Consider the following 13,863-nt stretch of genomic DNA (forward strand, 5'->3'; position numbering starts at 1 on the left):
CACCATCACACCTCCCCCTCCATGCTTCACGGTGGGAACCAGGCATGTAGCATCCATCCGTTCACCTTTTCTGCGTCGCACAAAGACACGGCGGTTGGATCCAAAGATCTCAAATTTGGACTCATCAGACCAAAGCACAGATTTCCACTGGTCTAATGTCCATTCCTTGGGTTTCTTGGCCCAAATAAATCTCTTGTGTTTGTTGCCTCTCCTGAGCAGTGGTTTCCTAGCAGCTATTTGACCATGAAGGCCTGATTCACGCAGTCTCCTCTTAACAGTTGTTGTAGAGATGTGTCTGCTGCTAGAGCTCTGTGTGGTATTCATCTGGTCTCTAATCTGAGCTGCTGTTAATTTGTGATTTCTGAGGCTGGTGACTCAGATGAACTTATCTTCAGCATCAGAGGTGACTCTTGGTCTTCCTTTCCTGGGGCGGTCCTCATGTGAGCCAGTTTCGTTGGAGCGCTTGATGGTTTTTGCGACTGCACTTGGGGACACATTCAAAGTTTTTGAAATTTTCTAGACTGACTGACCTTCATTTCTTAAAGTAATGATGGCCACTCGTTTGTCTTTACTTAGCTGATTGGTTCTCGCCATAATATGCATTCTAACAGTTGTCCAATAGGGCTGTCAGCTGTGCATCAACCTGACTTCTGCACAACACAACTGATGGTCCCAACCCCATCAATAAGGCAAGAAATTCCACTAAGTAACCCTGACAAGGCACACCTGTGAAGTGAAAACCATTTCAGGTGACTACCTCTTGATGCTCATCAAGAGAATGCCAAGGGTGTGCAAGGCAGTCATCAGAGCTAAGGGTGGCTACTTTGAAGAAACTAGAATATAAGAGATGTTTTCAGTTATTTCACACTTTTTTGTTAAGTACATAATTCCACATGTGTTCATTCATAGTTTTGATGCCTTCAGTGAGAATCTACAATGTAAATAGTCATGAAAATAAAGAAAATGCGAAGAATGAGAAGGTGTGTCCAAACTTTTGGCCTGTACTGTATATATACATATATATATATATATATATATATATATATATATATATATATATATATATATATATATATATATATATATGTATGTATGTATGTATGTATGTATAAAAAAGCAAATATGCCATTGTTTCACCATTATGGTCTTACAATTTAAACGGCACCACATTGTATTTCAATTTACAGTTTTATTTTCTAAAAACAATAGAAATACCTAATTTCTACATAAAAGTCTGGTTTTGTTCACATACTCTTCCTGTAAAAACTACAGCTATATTTGATCAAATCGTTAACACAAAAATCTTTTCAAATAAACAACTTTGCATTGTATTGTCACTTACAGTTTTTTTATGTTGCAATTTTACAACTTTTTGGTGTTGATTCTACAGTCATTTTTTACAGTGTGTATAAATGCCTACCTGAGGACAGAATATGTGTACTTTTTCTATTTATGTTATTATTTTCAGCCTCTATGTCTAAAAGTGTACTGTATACACACGCTCTACCTTGAAGTCTCAGTGGAAAACATATGACCAGTAGACCGACAACATGGGCAACAGCGTGGGCCAAATGATGTGTAAAAACAAGTTTTTGTGCGTCACAAAACTAATTTGCCTGATCTTCTCAGATCACAGTGGAAATGTTCTAAAGGAATCTCTCAGTTCCTGAAAGTACGAGTTCAGGTTCCTGAAAGTGTACAGAAAACACTGAGATATACTTGGCACCAGGTCAGTCATATGTGTTCAACACCTGATAAGTATGTGTGTGCGTGTGTGTCATTTCCTGTTGTAGTCCCAGCCAATCAGATTCTGTCCTGGCTGACGGAGTACCAGCAGTCAAAGAGCTACAGAAGCTAGAGTTTGAGTGAGTATGTTTTGACATTTGACAGTGAAATGATGATGACGAAGATGCGGTTGTTGATGATGTGGAAGCTGATGACTCTTGTTTTCCTTTAGGTTCGGTCCTGAGAACGGCCCACTGGCTCTTCCAAAGCTGTGGGAGCTCCTGCCTGGTCTCCATAACCTGCAGCACTTAGAGTAAATACACACACCTTTACTTCTACTCCTCCCTTATTGCATTAGTGCTGCAGTATTTAAGTGTCTGCAGTATCTGACAGTGTTGTTCTTTTCTCCTTTAGTCTGGAAAACAGTAAGATTGGAGATGACGGAGCAGAGAAACTGGCCGATGCTCTGGTCCCACTTTGTTCCCTGGAGATACTCAAGTGAGTGTGACATATAGAGTAAAACGACCAATGTTGTGCAAGTTACTTCCAAACTGTAATACATTACAGATTACTTTTTATCGGTATTTAAAAGCAATTCCTTACCTTACAGTATTACTGTATCAGAATTGTAATGCGTTACATGACTCCTATATTACTTTTGAGTTACATACAGACTCTCGTCATAAATTTTGCGTGCGCAGTAGAACTCAACCCCCCCTCAAATACAAAAGATAGGAGAGAGGTACAATGTTTGAATCCCAGCAGGAATGCTTGCATTTATTCCAACAGGATGGCAGTGAATAAATCCGCAATTGATACAGAATTCTAACTAGTCATAGAAACGTTAGCTTACCTTGTCATTGCTGATCACAGGGATCATGCTAACTAGCTTCTGTAAAGCAGGATTAGGGTTAATAATGAACATACGTCCATGTGGACAATGGTCTTCTACCATCTTCGCCTATTGACTGAACACCAGCAGGAAATAGAACTTTCCTGCCAAATTTTTGATTCCTTAAGGCAGGGGTGTCAAATTCATTTTCTTCCAGGGGCCACATTCAGCCCAATTTAATCTGAAGTGGGCCAGACCAGTGTAATAATAGCATGATAGCCAATAAATAATGACAACTCCAAATGGTTTTAGTGCAAAAAATGACATTCTATTATGCCAGTATTTACATTTACAAACTATCCAAACAAAAAGGATGTGAATAGCCTGACAAAAATGAAATTTGTTAAAAAAATATATATATAAGTACAATTTTATCAATATTGTGCCTCAACTTACATATACATTACAGATCAGATTTACAAAGGCACAAAACTTTTAGTAACAGGCAGAATATTGTTAAAATTGCCCTTAATTTTCTTTAGGCATTTCAAGTTGTTCATATTTGTTCAGGTTATTCACATTTTATTGTTAAAGGATAGTTTGTAAATGTAAATATTTTCATAATTTAATGTTTTTTGCACTAAATCAAAGAGAAAAAATTGGTGTTGTCATTATTTGTAGGTTATTATGATATTATTTTTGAGTTTGATGCCCTAAATTGCACTTTGTAAATTCATCTTGCGGGCCAGATTGGAGCCTTTGCCGGGCCAGATTTGGCCCCCGGGCCACATGTTTGACACCTGTGCCTTAAGGTCTCACGGTCTTGCTGTTTTTTTTGTTTTGTTTTGTTTTTTATTTGAGCAATTAAATTATGGTCAAAAAGTGAGTTGTAACACAAACACTATTGAACATGTAAAATATGTGTGTAAAATATTACTGAAAATTGATTAGTAATGCCTTACACTACTGAATTACAGCAAAAAGTAATCTGTTACTGTAATGCATTACTTTTATAACACATTACTCCCAACACTGAATACTACTCAGCTGTGAGAATGGTAATAAAAGACTAGCTATTTTGAATAACAACAAAAAATGCCTTAATGTGTGTTGTACTACATTAAAGGGTATATAATGTTGATATTCCAAACTCTCAACATCAAGGGGAGGTTGCGTACCAGATTACATCCATGACTCCAAAAAACACCAACGAATCAACGCTATGTATCCACAGACTGTATCACTCACAGAATAAAGTATAAAGTTCATAGTTGACACACATCTGTATTATAGTATCAGCAAATTTTCTTCTTCAAACAAAAACTCACAGATCAAATTTTGATCAAACAACAGTCGTATAAGCTTCACATGCAGCTGAGTGTTTACATTATAGCTCTGTTAGCTTAGCTCTTTTTTTTAGACTGAAAACAAACACAGTAAAACCACAAATCACCTTTGTTTTCTTTACAGTTTGTGTTATCAGTACCTGCACTAAAGGTCTGTTTGGAATCATCCAAACAAGATCAGGACTGTCAGTTTAGTCTGAACCATGGATGAACAAACAACAACTTAGCAAAGACAATAACATCACATATTTACTTTATACCTTCATAAGATTCATATTCAAACTCTCATGTGTAGAAGAAACAGTGTGAGTTCAGCATCAAACTCCGTTCTTTTCATTTAGAGCTGAGTCCAGTGGTGAAAACAACAACAGTGTTTGTAACTTTTATCACGTTGTCACTTTCTTTGACTCTAAAAGTTGTTTCTTAGTTGTTCTCATGCCATTTTGTCACTTTGGCCCCATGGTGTTAGTTTTCCTCATCATGGGGGACCGACAGATTGACTCACTACTCTCTCTAGTGGTGATGATCCATCAGTATGAATATATTCAGTGCGTGTCGGTGCTTCTATGAAACTGGGTTCACTTTAGTACCTGGCACTTTGCCAGCTTTTTAGACCCAATAATAAAAGAGACATTTAGACATATTTCCCCCCAGGATGTACCTAACAATGACCTCAGATAAATGCAAAAAAATTATACTCTTGCTCTGAGCCATCCCATAACTAATGGATTTTTAATAAAATATTGGGACCAAAATTGGGACATGAAAAACTACCGAGGTGTCAGTGCATTTGATCTGGAAAACATGGCTTGAAATGGTTTTATATACCACTATAAATAAAGACAATATGTTAAATTTGGTGATCCTAGTGGTTTTTCGAATCCAGACATGAAGGTTTTTCATGAATCTCAGTCTCATTCCAGGTTTTGTATGTAACCCATCGTGTCCACTTGTGTTACATGCAGAACCTGCCCAGTTAAACACATAAATCGTGAATGATTTTGCAACAGCAGTCATTTTTGTTAAACACTCTACTTTGCATAACGATGGCCAGAATACAAAACCTCCTATCTGAAAAAATCACTTTTTTCAGGAAACAAAAAAAAATGTTTAGTTTTATTGTAGTATGGTCTTTGTTAAAGATATCCAAGCATATTCTACTGTTCTCAGACTCTCTTTCTATAGTGTGTTAACAATATCATCCTTGTTCTCACCATTTAATGTGAAAACTCAAAATCTAAAAATTTGCAGATAAGAGGTTTTGTTTTTTGGCCATCGATATTTAGTTCAATTCCCAAAATGTACCTGTAAGAGAATAAAGAGATATAAAAAAAAAATAGTACTATGTAATTTTCATGTCCTTTTTACTGTTAGATTCGGATTTTTGTATTAAAAATAATATAAAAATGTGTTTTTTCTGAAAAATATTTTCTCTTGTATCTCAGTATTTATTTTTAAAATAGACCCAAAATGCTTCCAAACTTGCTTCATAACATTAGTCTGCATCTGGTTTGAATATTTAGCCCCCATGTCCTGTTTTTAGGGACCAGTATCATGGAAGCACCCATATCTGTACAATCCAATACATTAGCATCTTTAACACAACTCAGAAGCTCCTCATTCTAAACACTAATGAGACTTTTATATTGATTTTAATATTTGAAAGTATAAATACTACATACAACATCTTTAACTGTGTGCTCTGTTTTGTTTCCAGTTTGTCCCAGAACTGCATAGGGGATCGCGGGGTAAAGAAACTGGCAGACACATTGATGCATCTGCCCAAACTGCACCGTTTAAGGTACAAGACACACACACTCATAGTGACACCTATAATAATAGCATACATACTGTGGACCCACATAATTTCACTTCCCTCTCTCTCTGTCCACGTGGTTATTTCCAGTCTCTACCGTAATGTGATTTCTGACGAAGGGGCTGAGAGTTTAGCGGCCGCCCTCCCACACATGGCTTCACTCGCTGACCTGGAGTAAGAATCTATTTTATATTTTATTAGACATTTATGGATGTTGGTGTTTGTTGTAAAGGAGCAACTGTTCTGACACATTTCATCCAACAAACTATGAAATCCACTGTGATTTTTTGTATTTCATTTATAGCTTTTATCAAACTTGACATAGAAAAAAAACACATAAAAAAAAGGAACCATGAAAGCTAATTCAGGATCAGGGTAAACTTTATTTTCCCATACAGGAAATACGCTTTGTACAACAGTGCTACACTTTGCTGCATTCACATTCAGACACATACAATCATAAAACAACTCAGTCACAAAATCTTGAAGTCAGCATAATCCCAATTATGTATTACACCTAGTCTATATGTTACACCTTTCCCACCGAGATTCAATAAATAGAAAAAATATAATTAATACATTGGTACAGTGGAAGTCTGCTAAATATCCTTCCATCTCCCGGTGGCTTAAAGACATCATGTCTTTTCTAAAACTCAAAAATATGAAATTCACATTAAGAGGATGTACTGACAAGTTTTTTCCACAAATGGCAACGCTTTATTTCTTATTTTACAAACTTAGAGGTACTGCCTGATGAATGTGTGCCTGTTGTTGTATTTTACCATACCATACCATACCAACTTTATTTATAAAGCACTTTAAGAACTTTACAGCTGGCCAAAGTGCCGTACACCAAACATAAAACAAGGGATTAAATAAGTAAATAAAACTAGTGATAACACAGGGTGTTAAGCAGGCTAAGAACAACAAAATACAACCATCATAAAAACAAAGACAAATTAAAATCTGTTAAAAACAGCATAAAAAAAAACAAAAACAAAAAAAACAGACATCACTCACTGATTAAAAGCTAATGAGAAAAAGTGCGTTTTTAGATGTGTGTACTTTATAATACATAAGTAACTATTATTTTGTACTGGTCAGGATGAGCTGGGGTGGGGGTGCAATTTGTTTATTTTATTATACATTTTATTTTATTTTATTTCTTTTTTTTCTTTTTTTTTTTTTGATACTCTCTAATACAGTGTTTTTCAACCTTGGGGTCACATGGGGTCACCTGAAATTTCTAGTAATTGATTAACAAAAAAAAAAAAAGTACTATGTATGGTGAGTTGAGAGAGACCATCACAATACATAAGACATGACAAACTGTGAAGCTGAAACTGAAGCACTGTGGGACTGTTTATATGTCAAATGTTCATTGTGGTCAGTTTCAGATGCTGCAGCTCTTTCATAATTCATAGTTTGAGTTCTTGTTTGTTCAGTATTAATTGTAAATCCAAGCTGGACTGACTGTACATATCCTGACCAAGGAAAATCAAATTCTCACTTTGTGCAGTAACCTACACCTGGCTTTTCTGCCTCCGTCAAGAATAATATACATTATATAGACTAAATGTCGACTAAAATTACTGTTTATTTGCAACATAGCATAGCAAACTATTACATGATCAAAAACAAATGAACTTTCAGGCTCCATTTTGAATGTCTGGGGTCGCCAGAAATTTGTGATGTTAAAATGAGGTCACAAGCAAAAAAGAGGTTGGGAACCACTGCTCTGTGCACATATGTTTATACTTGGGGAAAAAAAAAAAGGGAACGTAAATTGCAATTCTGTGATTGGAAGTGTTCGATTTTTCTTCAATAAAAAATATTGGGAAAAATATATATATAATTAATACAACAAGTTGATTTAAAAAGTGTTGGAGTAATTTCATCCCTTAGAGTAAAAATTTTAAAAGCATTGAAACACATAAATAGTAAGAACATGGGTAGTGTTAAAAGCCAGACCTTAGGCAATGTTGAATAAAAGACAGAACTGATAGAAGAGGGCATTTGCAGTGACATCCCTGTTCTGGAGACCCCGATACACAGAGTATATGAAGTATTTGAGCCTTTAATTATTGTGTTGTTTCTTTTCCCATTCTATTTAACAGTGTGGCATATAACAAGCTAACAGATGTTGGAGCTCAGAGTTTGGGGACCAGTCTGGGACACTGTAAACAAATTAGGTCTCTGAGGTGAGAAAACTCTGCATTCATTACACTGGGTTACAAAAAAATGGTTTTTGCAAGTTGTCTAGGTTTTTTCAACTGAATTAGGACCATTTTGCACCGCTAAATCCAAAAATGACATCTGTTTTTCTCAATCAGGTCAGGTTTTTTTTGCTAATTTGATTTTGAAAAATTTGATCTTCTCACAAAATTGATTACATTTTTGTGACTTTATCAGTTGATTTTTTAGATAGTTCTCACCCAAAATAGGTTTTAAGAGAAAAAAAAATCATTTTCTAACAGGATGTATTTATTATTTATTATGTATTCACCGCAGATGTAGCAGAATACGTCAGGCTTATTTTTGCAAGATCTTCTAGTCAAAGCCATTTCATTCACCTGTAATATTAAAAAAAACATTAATCATAAATTAGCAAAAGTAAAATCTTCAGAACTCGTTTATTGCAAGAAATATGAAAGAATTTTGTATCATATGATGTGAAAATGCCCATAAATGTAAGCAAAAATGTTAAAAAGCCAATATGTAGCGTAGTTCAGAAAGTTGACCTGATTGAGCAAAATTAATGTGATTTTTGGATTCAGCACACCAAAATGATCCTAAATCAGCTCAAAAAACTTAAACAATAAATTTGTTGTTGACCAGTGTTAACATGGTCACATCCAAAATAAAGCACCTTTATCTTGTTTCCACTCCTGTTGTGTAACTTTTAAACATCTCTGTAATTTTTTTTAATCCATATCTCTTATATTTGACTGTTGTTTTTTTTATTCAGGATGTGGAACGAGTGCATCCCAGTCGGGGTGTTGGAGCGACTCCAGCAGCGGGATCAACGGATTCTGTGGCATTAGACCATCACCTTTACACTACTCAGCGACTTTTTAAGATACACATTAAAGCTATACCTACCGATGTGGCATTTCTCACAGCACTTGGTAAAAGTTTGAACATGAACAACCCGCCTCCCTCCAAAGCCCCGCCCCCTTCCCTCTGCTTGAGCTCTGAGGCTCCTCCTCCTCTCATCTGATGCGCGATGGAAACGGAGGAGGAAGCAGAGGTGGAGGTCCGGTCCGTTTTGGCGTGTCCACGGACCCCTCCCTCAGTAATCAGATGCATCATCCACCTGCTGTGGGCCCGCGGCTCCTGTTCCATCAGTAGACCTGGTCTGTGCAGTACTGGGTCAGTGTTTTCACTGCAGTGCCCAGGGGATGGGTGCGCGCACTGTGAACGCGTGGTCTCCGCAAATTTTCCATGGACATTTGAGGTTTCATAGTCCATACAATTATCATCCTACATCATCTTACATGTGTGACACCATGTACATGTACCTGTATGAGTCCCACCGTCATAAAAGCTGAGCTTTATGCAGACCTGTTCAGTCCAGTACAGCTGACTTCCAGACTTTTATCTCCATCCTTCATTCATCAGACTCCTGTTTGTGCCCCTCAGTTGTCATTTCTGTAAATAAATCCGTTTTTTCCCTTCCACATGTGCATGTCAGTTCTACCATCACATCCACATCACATCCATCCAACCATACAACACATCGTAGACAGTAGACTGTGGTCAGTGACAGGAGAAGCAGCACCAGTGAAGCGTCAGATTCAGAGGGACACATATTGGATGTGAGACGGCAATAATGGTTCGGATGCTGGACGGCCGTAATGGATGATTGACAGGAGGTTCAGTCAGGTTCAGCCAATTATTTTATTCGGACCGACTAAAATGATTGGTCAGACTTTTATCGGAAATATATGAGAATTAAACATTTTTGAGTTTCAATACCTGGCAGATTTCATTTATATTTTAGTTTGACACACACTTATTAGGAGCATTTTAAGATGGCAAAAGAAAAGTGTAAAAATGCCACATCATACGGTATAGCTTTAAACCACACATTCACCAAACAAAAAAAAAAAATTATTTTTTGCTGCTGTATTCAACAATTTGCACTATAATGTTTGCCAAAGCATTCATGTTTTTCACCTCTGCACTGTCTATTTTTTTTATATGCATGTGATGGATTTGAGGAGTGTTTTTATGTGTTTACCTTCTGTCTGTAAATGATTTGGCTCACTAATAAAAACTGGTTCGTGTTGGCAACAGGTAATGGTTTTTACATTTCCTTTTTCACATCACATGTTTACAAGATTCACAAGTGTATCAAAAACTTCTCGTCACTTCCTTCTCAACAGGTTTCTGTTCTCTGTTTTGATACTGAATGACCTTTAACAGGGCTGTGGCGTCTGCTGGTGTTATTTTGTTTGTTTTAGGCCACATTTATTAGTCACTATTGCCTAATTTTGATATCACGGAAAAACAGAAGTGGGGTTACGAGAGACGTCTGGTGTCTCGTGGCATTCACACTACGAAAGTATAAACCAGCTGCATGGTTGGAGGTCTTTGAGTTCAATTCACTGGAAATAAAATGAGCAAGGTAACCAAAATGCAGATTAAGCTTAGCCAAAATGATAAAAGATGAATAAAACACCAGGGTTAAAATGTAAAGGGACCATCTTAATCTAGTATACAAGATGTTCATAAAATCTCTTTACAATTTAACATTTATTACAAAAGCAAATGAACAGACAAATCTGTTAAAATTATTACAAATTGAAAAGTAGATATTGAAGTTTTTTGCCTCATTTAACCCATAAAGACTGAGTACTACTTTTGTAGCAGTTCCCAGATGAATTTTTCTATATTTTAACCTTTCTCAACTGATTTATCACCAATTTTTTATATAATGTTATCCTCTGTATTTAGCCTCTTTTGGTGTAAATCATGTATTTTCCTATATTAGATTCACAGATCATGTAGATGTTCATGAAAACTCAGAGTAAATCCAGTTAGTTATATCGAAACAGAGAAAAATGAAGAAAAAGTTACTTTTTCAGCACAGATATTGCTAACTGAATGTAAAAACAAGTGTTCATCCAATGTCATTGATCCAGCTCCATGGGTTTTACTGGTGAATCAATGTTGTAGAAGATGACGGTGTTTCCACGGTAACTACAGAGCCCCTGAACGTCCAAATGGTTCATATCTGATGACCATGAAAAGATGGTTATGCCATGAAACCCTCCCCCTCCAAAGGATTCTGCGATCAATCCGGATGAAGTCGCAGAGCCACGCAAACAACTTTGCAGTGGTGGAGGCCCGAGGTTGGATGGATCTGTCTGTCTGTAAGTCTGTCTGTCTGTCTGTAAGTCTGTAAGTCTGTCTGTCTGTAAGTCTGTCTGTCTGTCTGTAAGTCTGTCTGTCTGTCTGTAAGTCTGTCTGTCTGTGTGTAAGTCTGTAAGTCTGTCTGTCTGTAAGTCTGTCTGTAAGTCTGTCTGTCTGTAAGTCTGTCTGTCTGTAAGTCTGTAAGTCTGTCTGTAAGTCTGTCTGTCTGTAAGTCTGTCTGTCTGTCTGTAAGTCTGTCTGTAAGTCTGTCTGTCTGTCTGTCTGTCTGTCTGTCTGTCTGTCTGTAAGTCTGTCTGTCTGTAAGTCTGTCTGTAAGTCTGTCTGTAAGTCTGTCTGTCTGTCTGTAAGTCTGTCTGTCTGTAAGTCTGTCTGTAAGTCTGTCTGTCTGTAAGTCTGTCTGTAAGTCTGTCTGTCTGTCTGTAAGTCTGTAAGTCTGTCTGTAAGTCTGTCTGTAAGTCTGTAAGTCTGTCTGTCTGTAAGTCTGTCTGTCTGTAAGTCTGTCTGTCTGTCTGTAAGTCTGTAAGTCTGTCTGTCTGTAAGTCTGTCTGTCTGTAAGTCTGTCTGTAAGTCTGTCTGTCTGTAAGTCTGTCTGTAAGTCTGTCTGTAAGTCTGTCTGTAAGTCTGTCTGTCTGTAAGTCTGTCTGTAAGTCTGTCTGTAAGTCTGTCTGTCTGTAAGTCTGTCTGTCTGTCTGTAAGTCTGTCTGTAAGTCTGTCTGTAAGTCTGTCTGTAAGTCTGTCTGTCTGTAAGTCTGTCTGTAAGTCTGTCTGTAAGTCTGTCTGTAAGTCTGTCTGTCTGTAAGTCTGTCTGTCTGTCTGTAAGTCTGTCTGTAAGTCTGTCTGTAAGTCTGTCTCAAGCAAAAACAAGGTGTGAAACAGTGTAAATTCAAAGTCAAATGCATAGCATGGTCCTTTTTAGAGGTATCAGTAAGACTGACAACACAATGTAAAGGCCTACAAATGACTAAAGTCAAAAAACCCTTCTTAAACAGCCAATAGCTGTAATAGTGTCAGTTTTAATCATGACAGGCAGTGATGGCAAAATGAGGCTTTCTGAAGCTCTGAACCTTTTTGAACCATTGTGTCATAAATTGGTTCACTACTCCAAGCTTCATTCGATTCACTCTGGTGACATCTACTGGCAACAGTGGTTGTCACAACTAAACGAAGCCCTGGAAATGTGATGTGTCTCATGCAAGGCCGGATTAACCATATGGGCAACTAGGCAATTGCCCAGGGGCCCGCGACCTCTGAAGGGCCCTGGGTAGCTCGGGCATAACAAAAATATCTGGTTATCTTTTGCTTATAAATGAAACTGTCCACTGCCCGGAGCCGTTGCTATTATTTATTTTTTGTGAAAATGGAGGACACTTCCCTCTCTTTCTAATGTAGTGGATCAATTTTAGATTATACTGATGCTAATGTGTTTTGTTTTCATATCATCATATGCAAGTGAGTGGCCTTGACAAGAGGCTATAGTGGTGCACTTGTAGTTCTACGAGCATTTACACATTTGTACATCAAAATGCATTTGATGATAGTTAGATATTAAAGTATGGGGTATATTTACATATATTCCTGGAACTTATTCTGCATTTTGCCAGATTATAGGGATCCTGGGGTTGTGATGATGGGGCCCTTGAATATTGTTGCCCAGGGTACAATGAAGTGTTAATCTGGCCCTGGTCTCATGTGAATAATAAGACTTCTTAATTAAAACCCCATTAGCCCTATCGGCCCACCCGCGGGCCTAAAAAATTATATTAATATTCATCTACTATAAAAATATAATAAATCAGGACAATGGATGTTTTTTTCAACTTTTGCTCAAAGTTTAGACCCTAATGTTAATAAAAGTACATCAAAAGTGTATTTTAGTGCAAACTTTAATGTTCAAACATGATTTTTAATCTTTGTGGGGTGAAATATACGCTATCAAAAATCTCCGACACGAACAATTAATTTATGCATATCATTGTCAATCCAGCCGAAAAAAAACAGGCGAGGATAAAAAAAATTCTAATTTCTCTTTTAGTTTGTTACAGTTTACTCAGGCATAGTAATAGATACAATAATTTAGACAATGGAAATAGATTCTGTGAGGTCTCTAAATGTCCATAGACACCAAGAACATCCATATGAACCTTATTATTGTGAAGTAATTCTTCATTTACTTTGGGTTTGTCTTTTTAGGCGTTTTTCCCCTGAAAATATGGTCAGGGTTAAACAGGTTAAAGTTTGTTGGTACAACTACTCAAATGACATGGTTTGTATTTGTTGTTTGTGTCCCATATTAAAAATTCTGAGTGTTCCATGTATGAAATAATAAAAAAAAATACATTTTGAAATGGTTTTGGTTTGTCATTGATTCTAAAATTATTTATTGGACACAGAGAAGTTGTTCAGTAATGATGCAGTGAGGTAGTAGGTATGATTGGTTACCTTGTTTTTCCGCTGGTAAACTGGATATTTTCCTTGGGATTGTGGTTGGTGTACTGGAAATGTGTGCTTACTGTATGTAACTCAGGTGTTTTTATTCAAGAATAATTATTTTTCCACAGTTTATGAACTTAAGCAGTTTCTTTGTTTGGGGACAACTTCCCCACCCTTTCACAAGAAGAGAGAGAGAGAGGGGTGCTTCTATGAAACTGGTCCCTAAAAACAGGACATGGGGACTAAAAATTCAAACCAGATGTAAACTAATGTTATGCGGCAAGTTTGGAAGCACTTTGGGTCTGTTTTAAAAATAAATACTTACTGAAATAAAA

At 36.8% G+C, this 13,863-nt stretch overlaps 1 protein-coding gene across 2 annotated transcripts in view; it reads left to right on the forward strand.

The window, feature by feature from the left end:
* The window catches only part of ciita (class II, major histocompatibility complex, transactivator), a 47,241-nt gene extending 38,317 nt beyond the window's left edge, over positions 1-8,924 (forward strand). For both annotated transcript variants that reach the window (XM_030142178.1, XM_030142179.1), the window contains exons 16-22: positions 1,794-1,865; positions 1,958-2,038; positions 2,140-2,223; positions 5,621-5,704; positions 5,810-5,893; positions 7,837-7,920; positions 8,688-8,924. In XM_030142178.1, the coding sequence (XP_029998038.1) occupies positions 1,794-1,865; positions 1,958-2,038; positions 2,140-2,223; positions 5,621-5,704; positions 5,810-5,893; positions 7,837-7,920; positions 8,688-8,763 (565 nt within the window). In that variant the 3' untranslated portion in view covers positions 8,764-8,924. The remainder of the gene's footprint in view (positions 1-1,793; positions 1,866-1,957; positions 2,039-2,139; positions 2,224-5,620; positions 5,705-5,809; positions 5,894-7,836; positions 7,921-8,687) is intronic.
* The last annotated feature ends 4,939 nt before the right edge of the window (positions 8,925-13,863 follow it).

This window comes from Sphaeramia orbicularis, chromosome 8 (genome assembly GCF_902148855.1).
Source record: "Sphaeramia orbicularis chromosome 8, fSphaOr1.1, whole genome shotgun sequence".
In the NCBI taxonomy this organism is placed as follows: Eukaryota; Metazoa; Chordata; class Actinopteri; order Kurtiformes; family Apogonidae; genus Sphaeramia; species Sphaeramia orbicularis.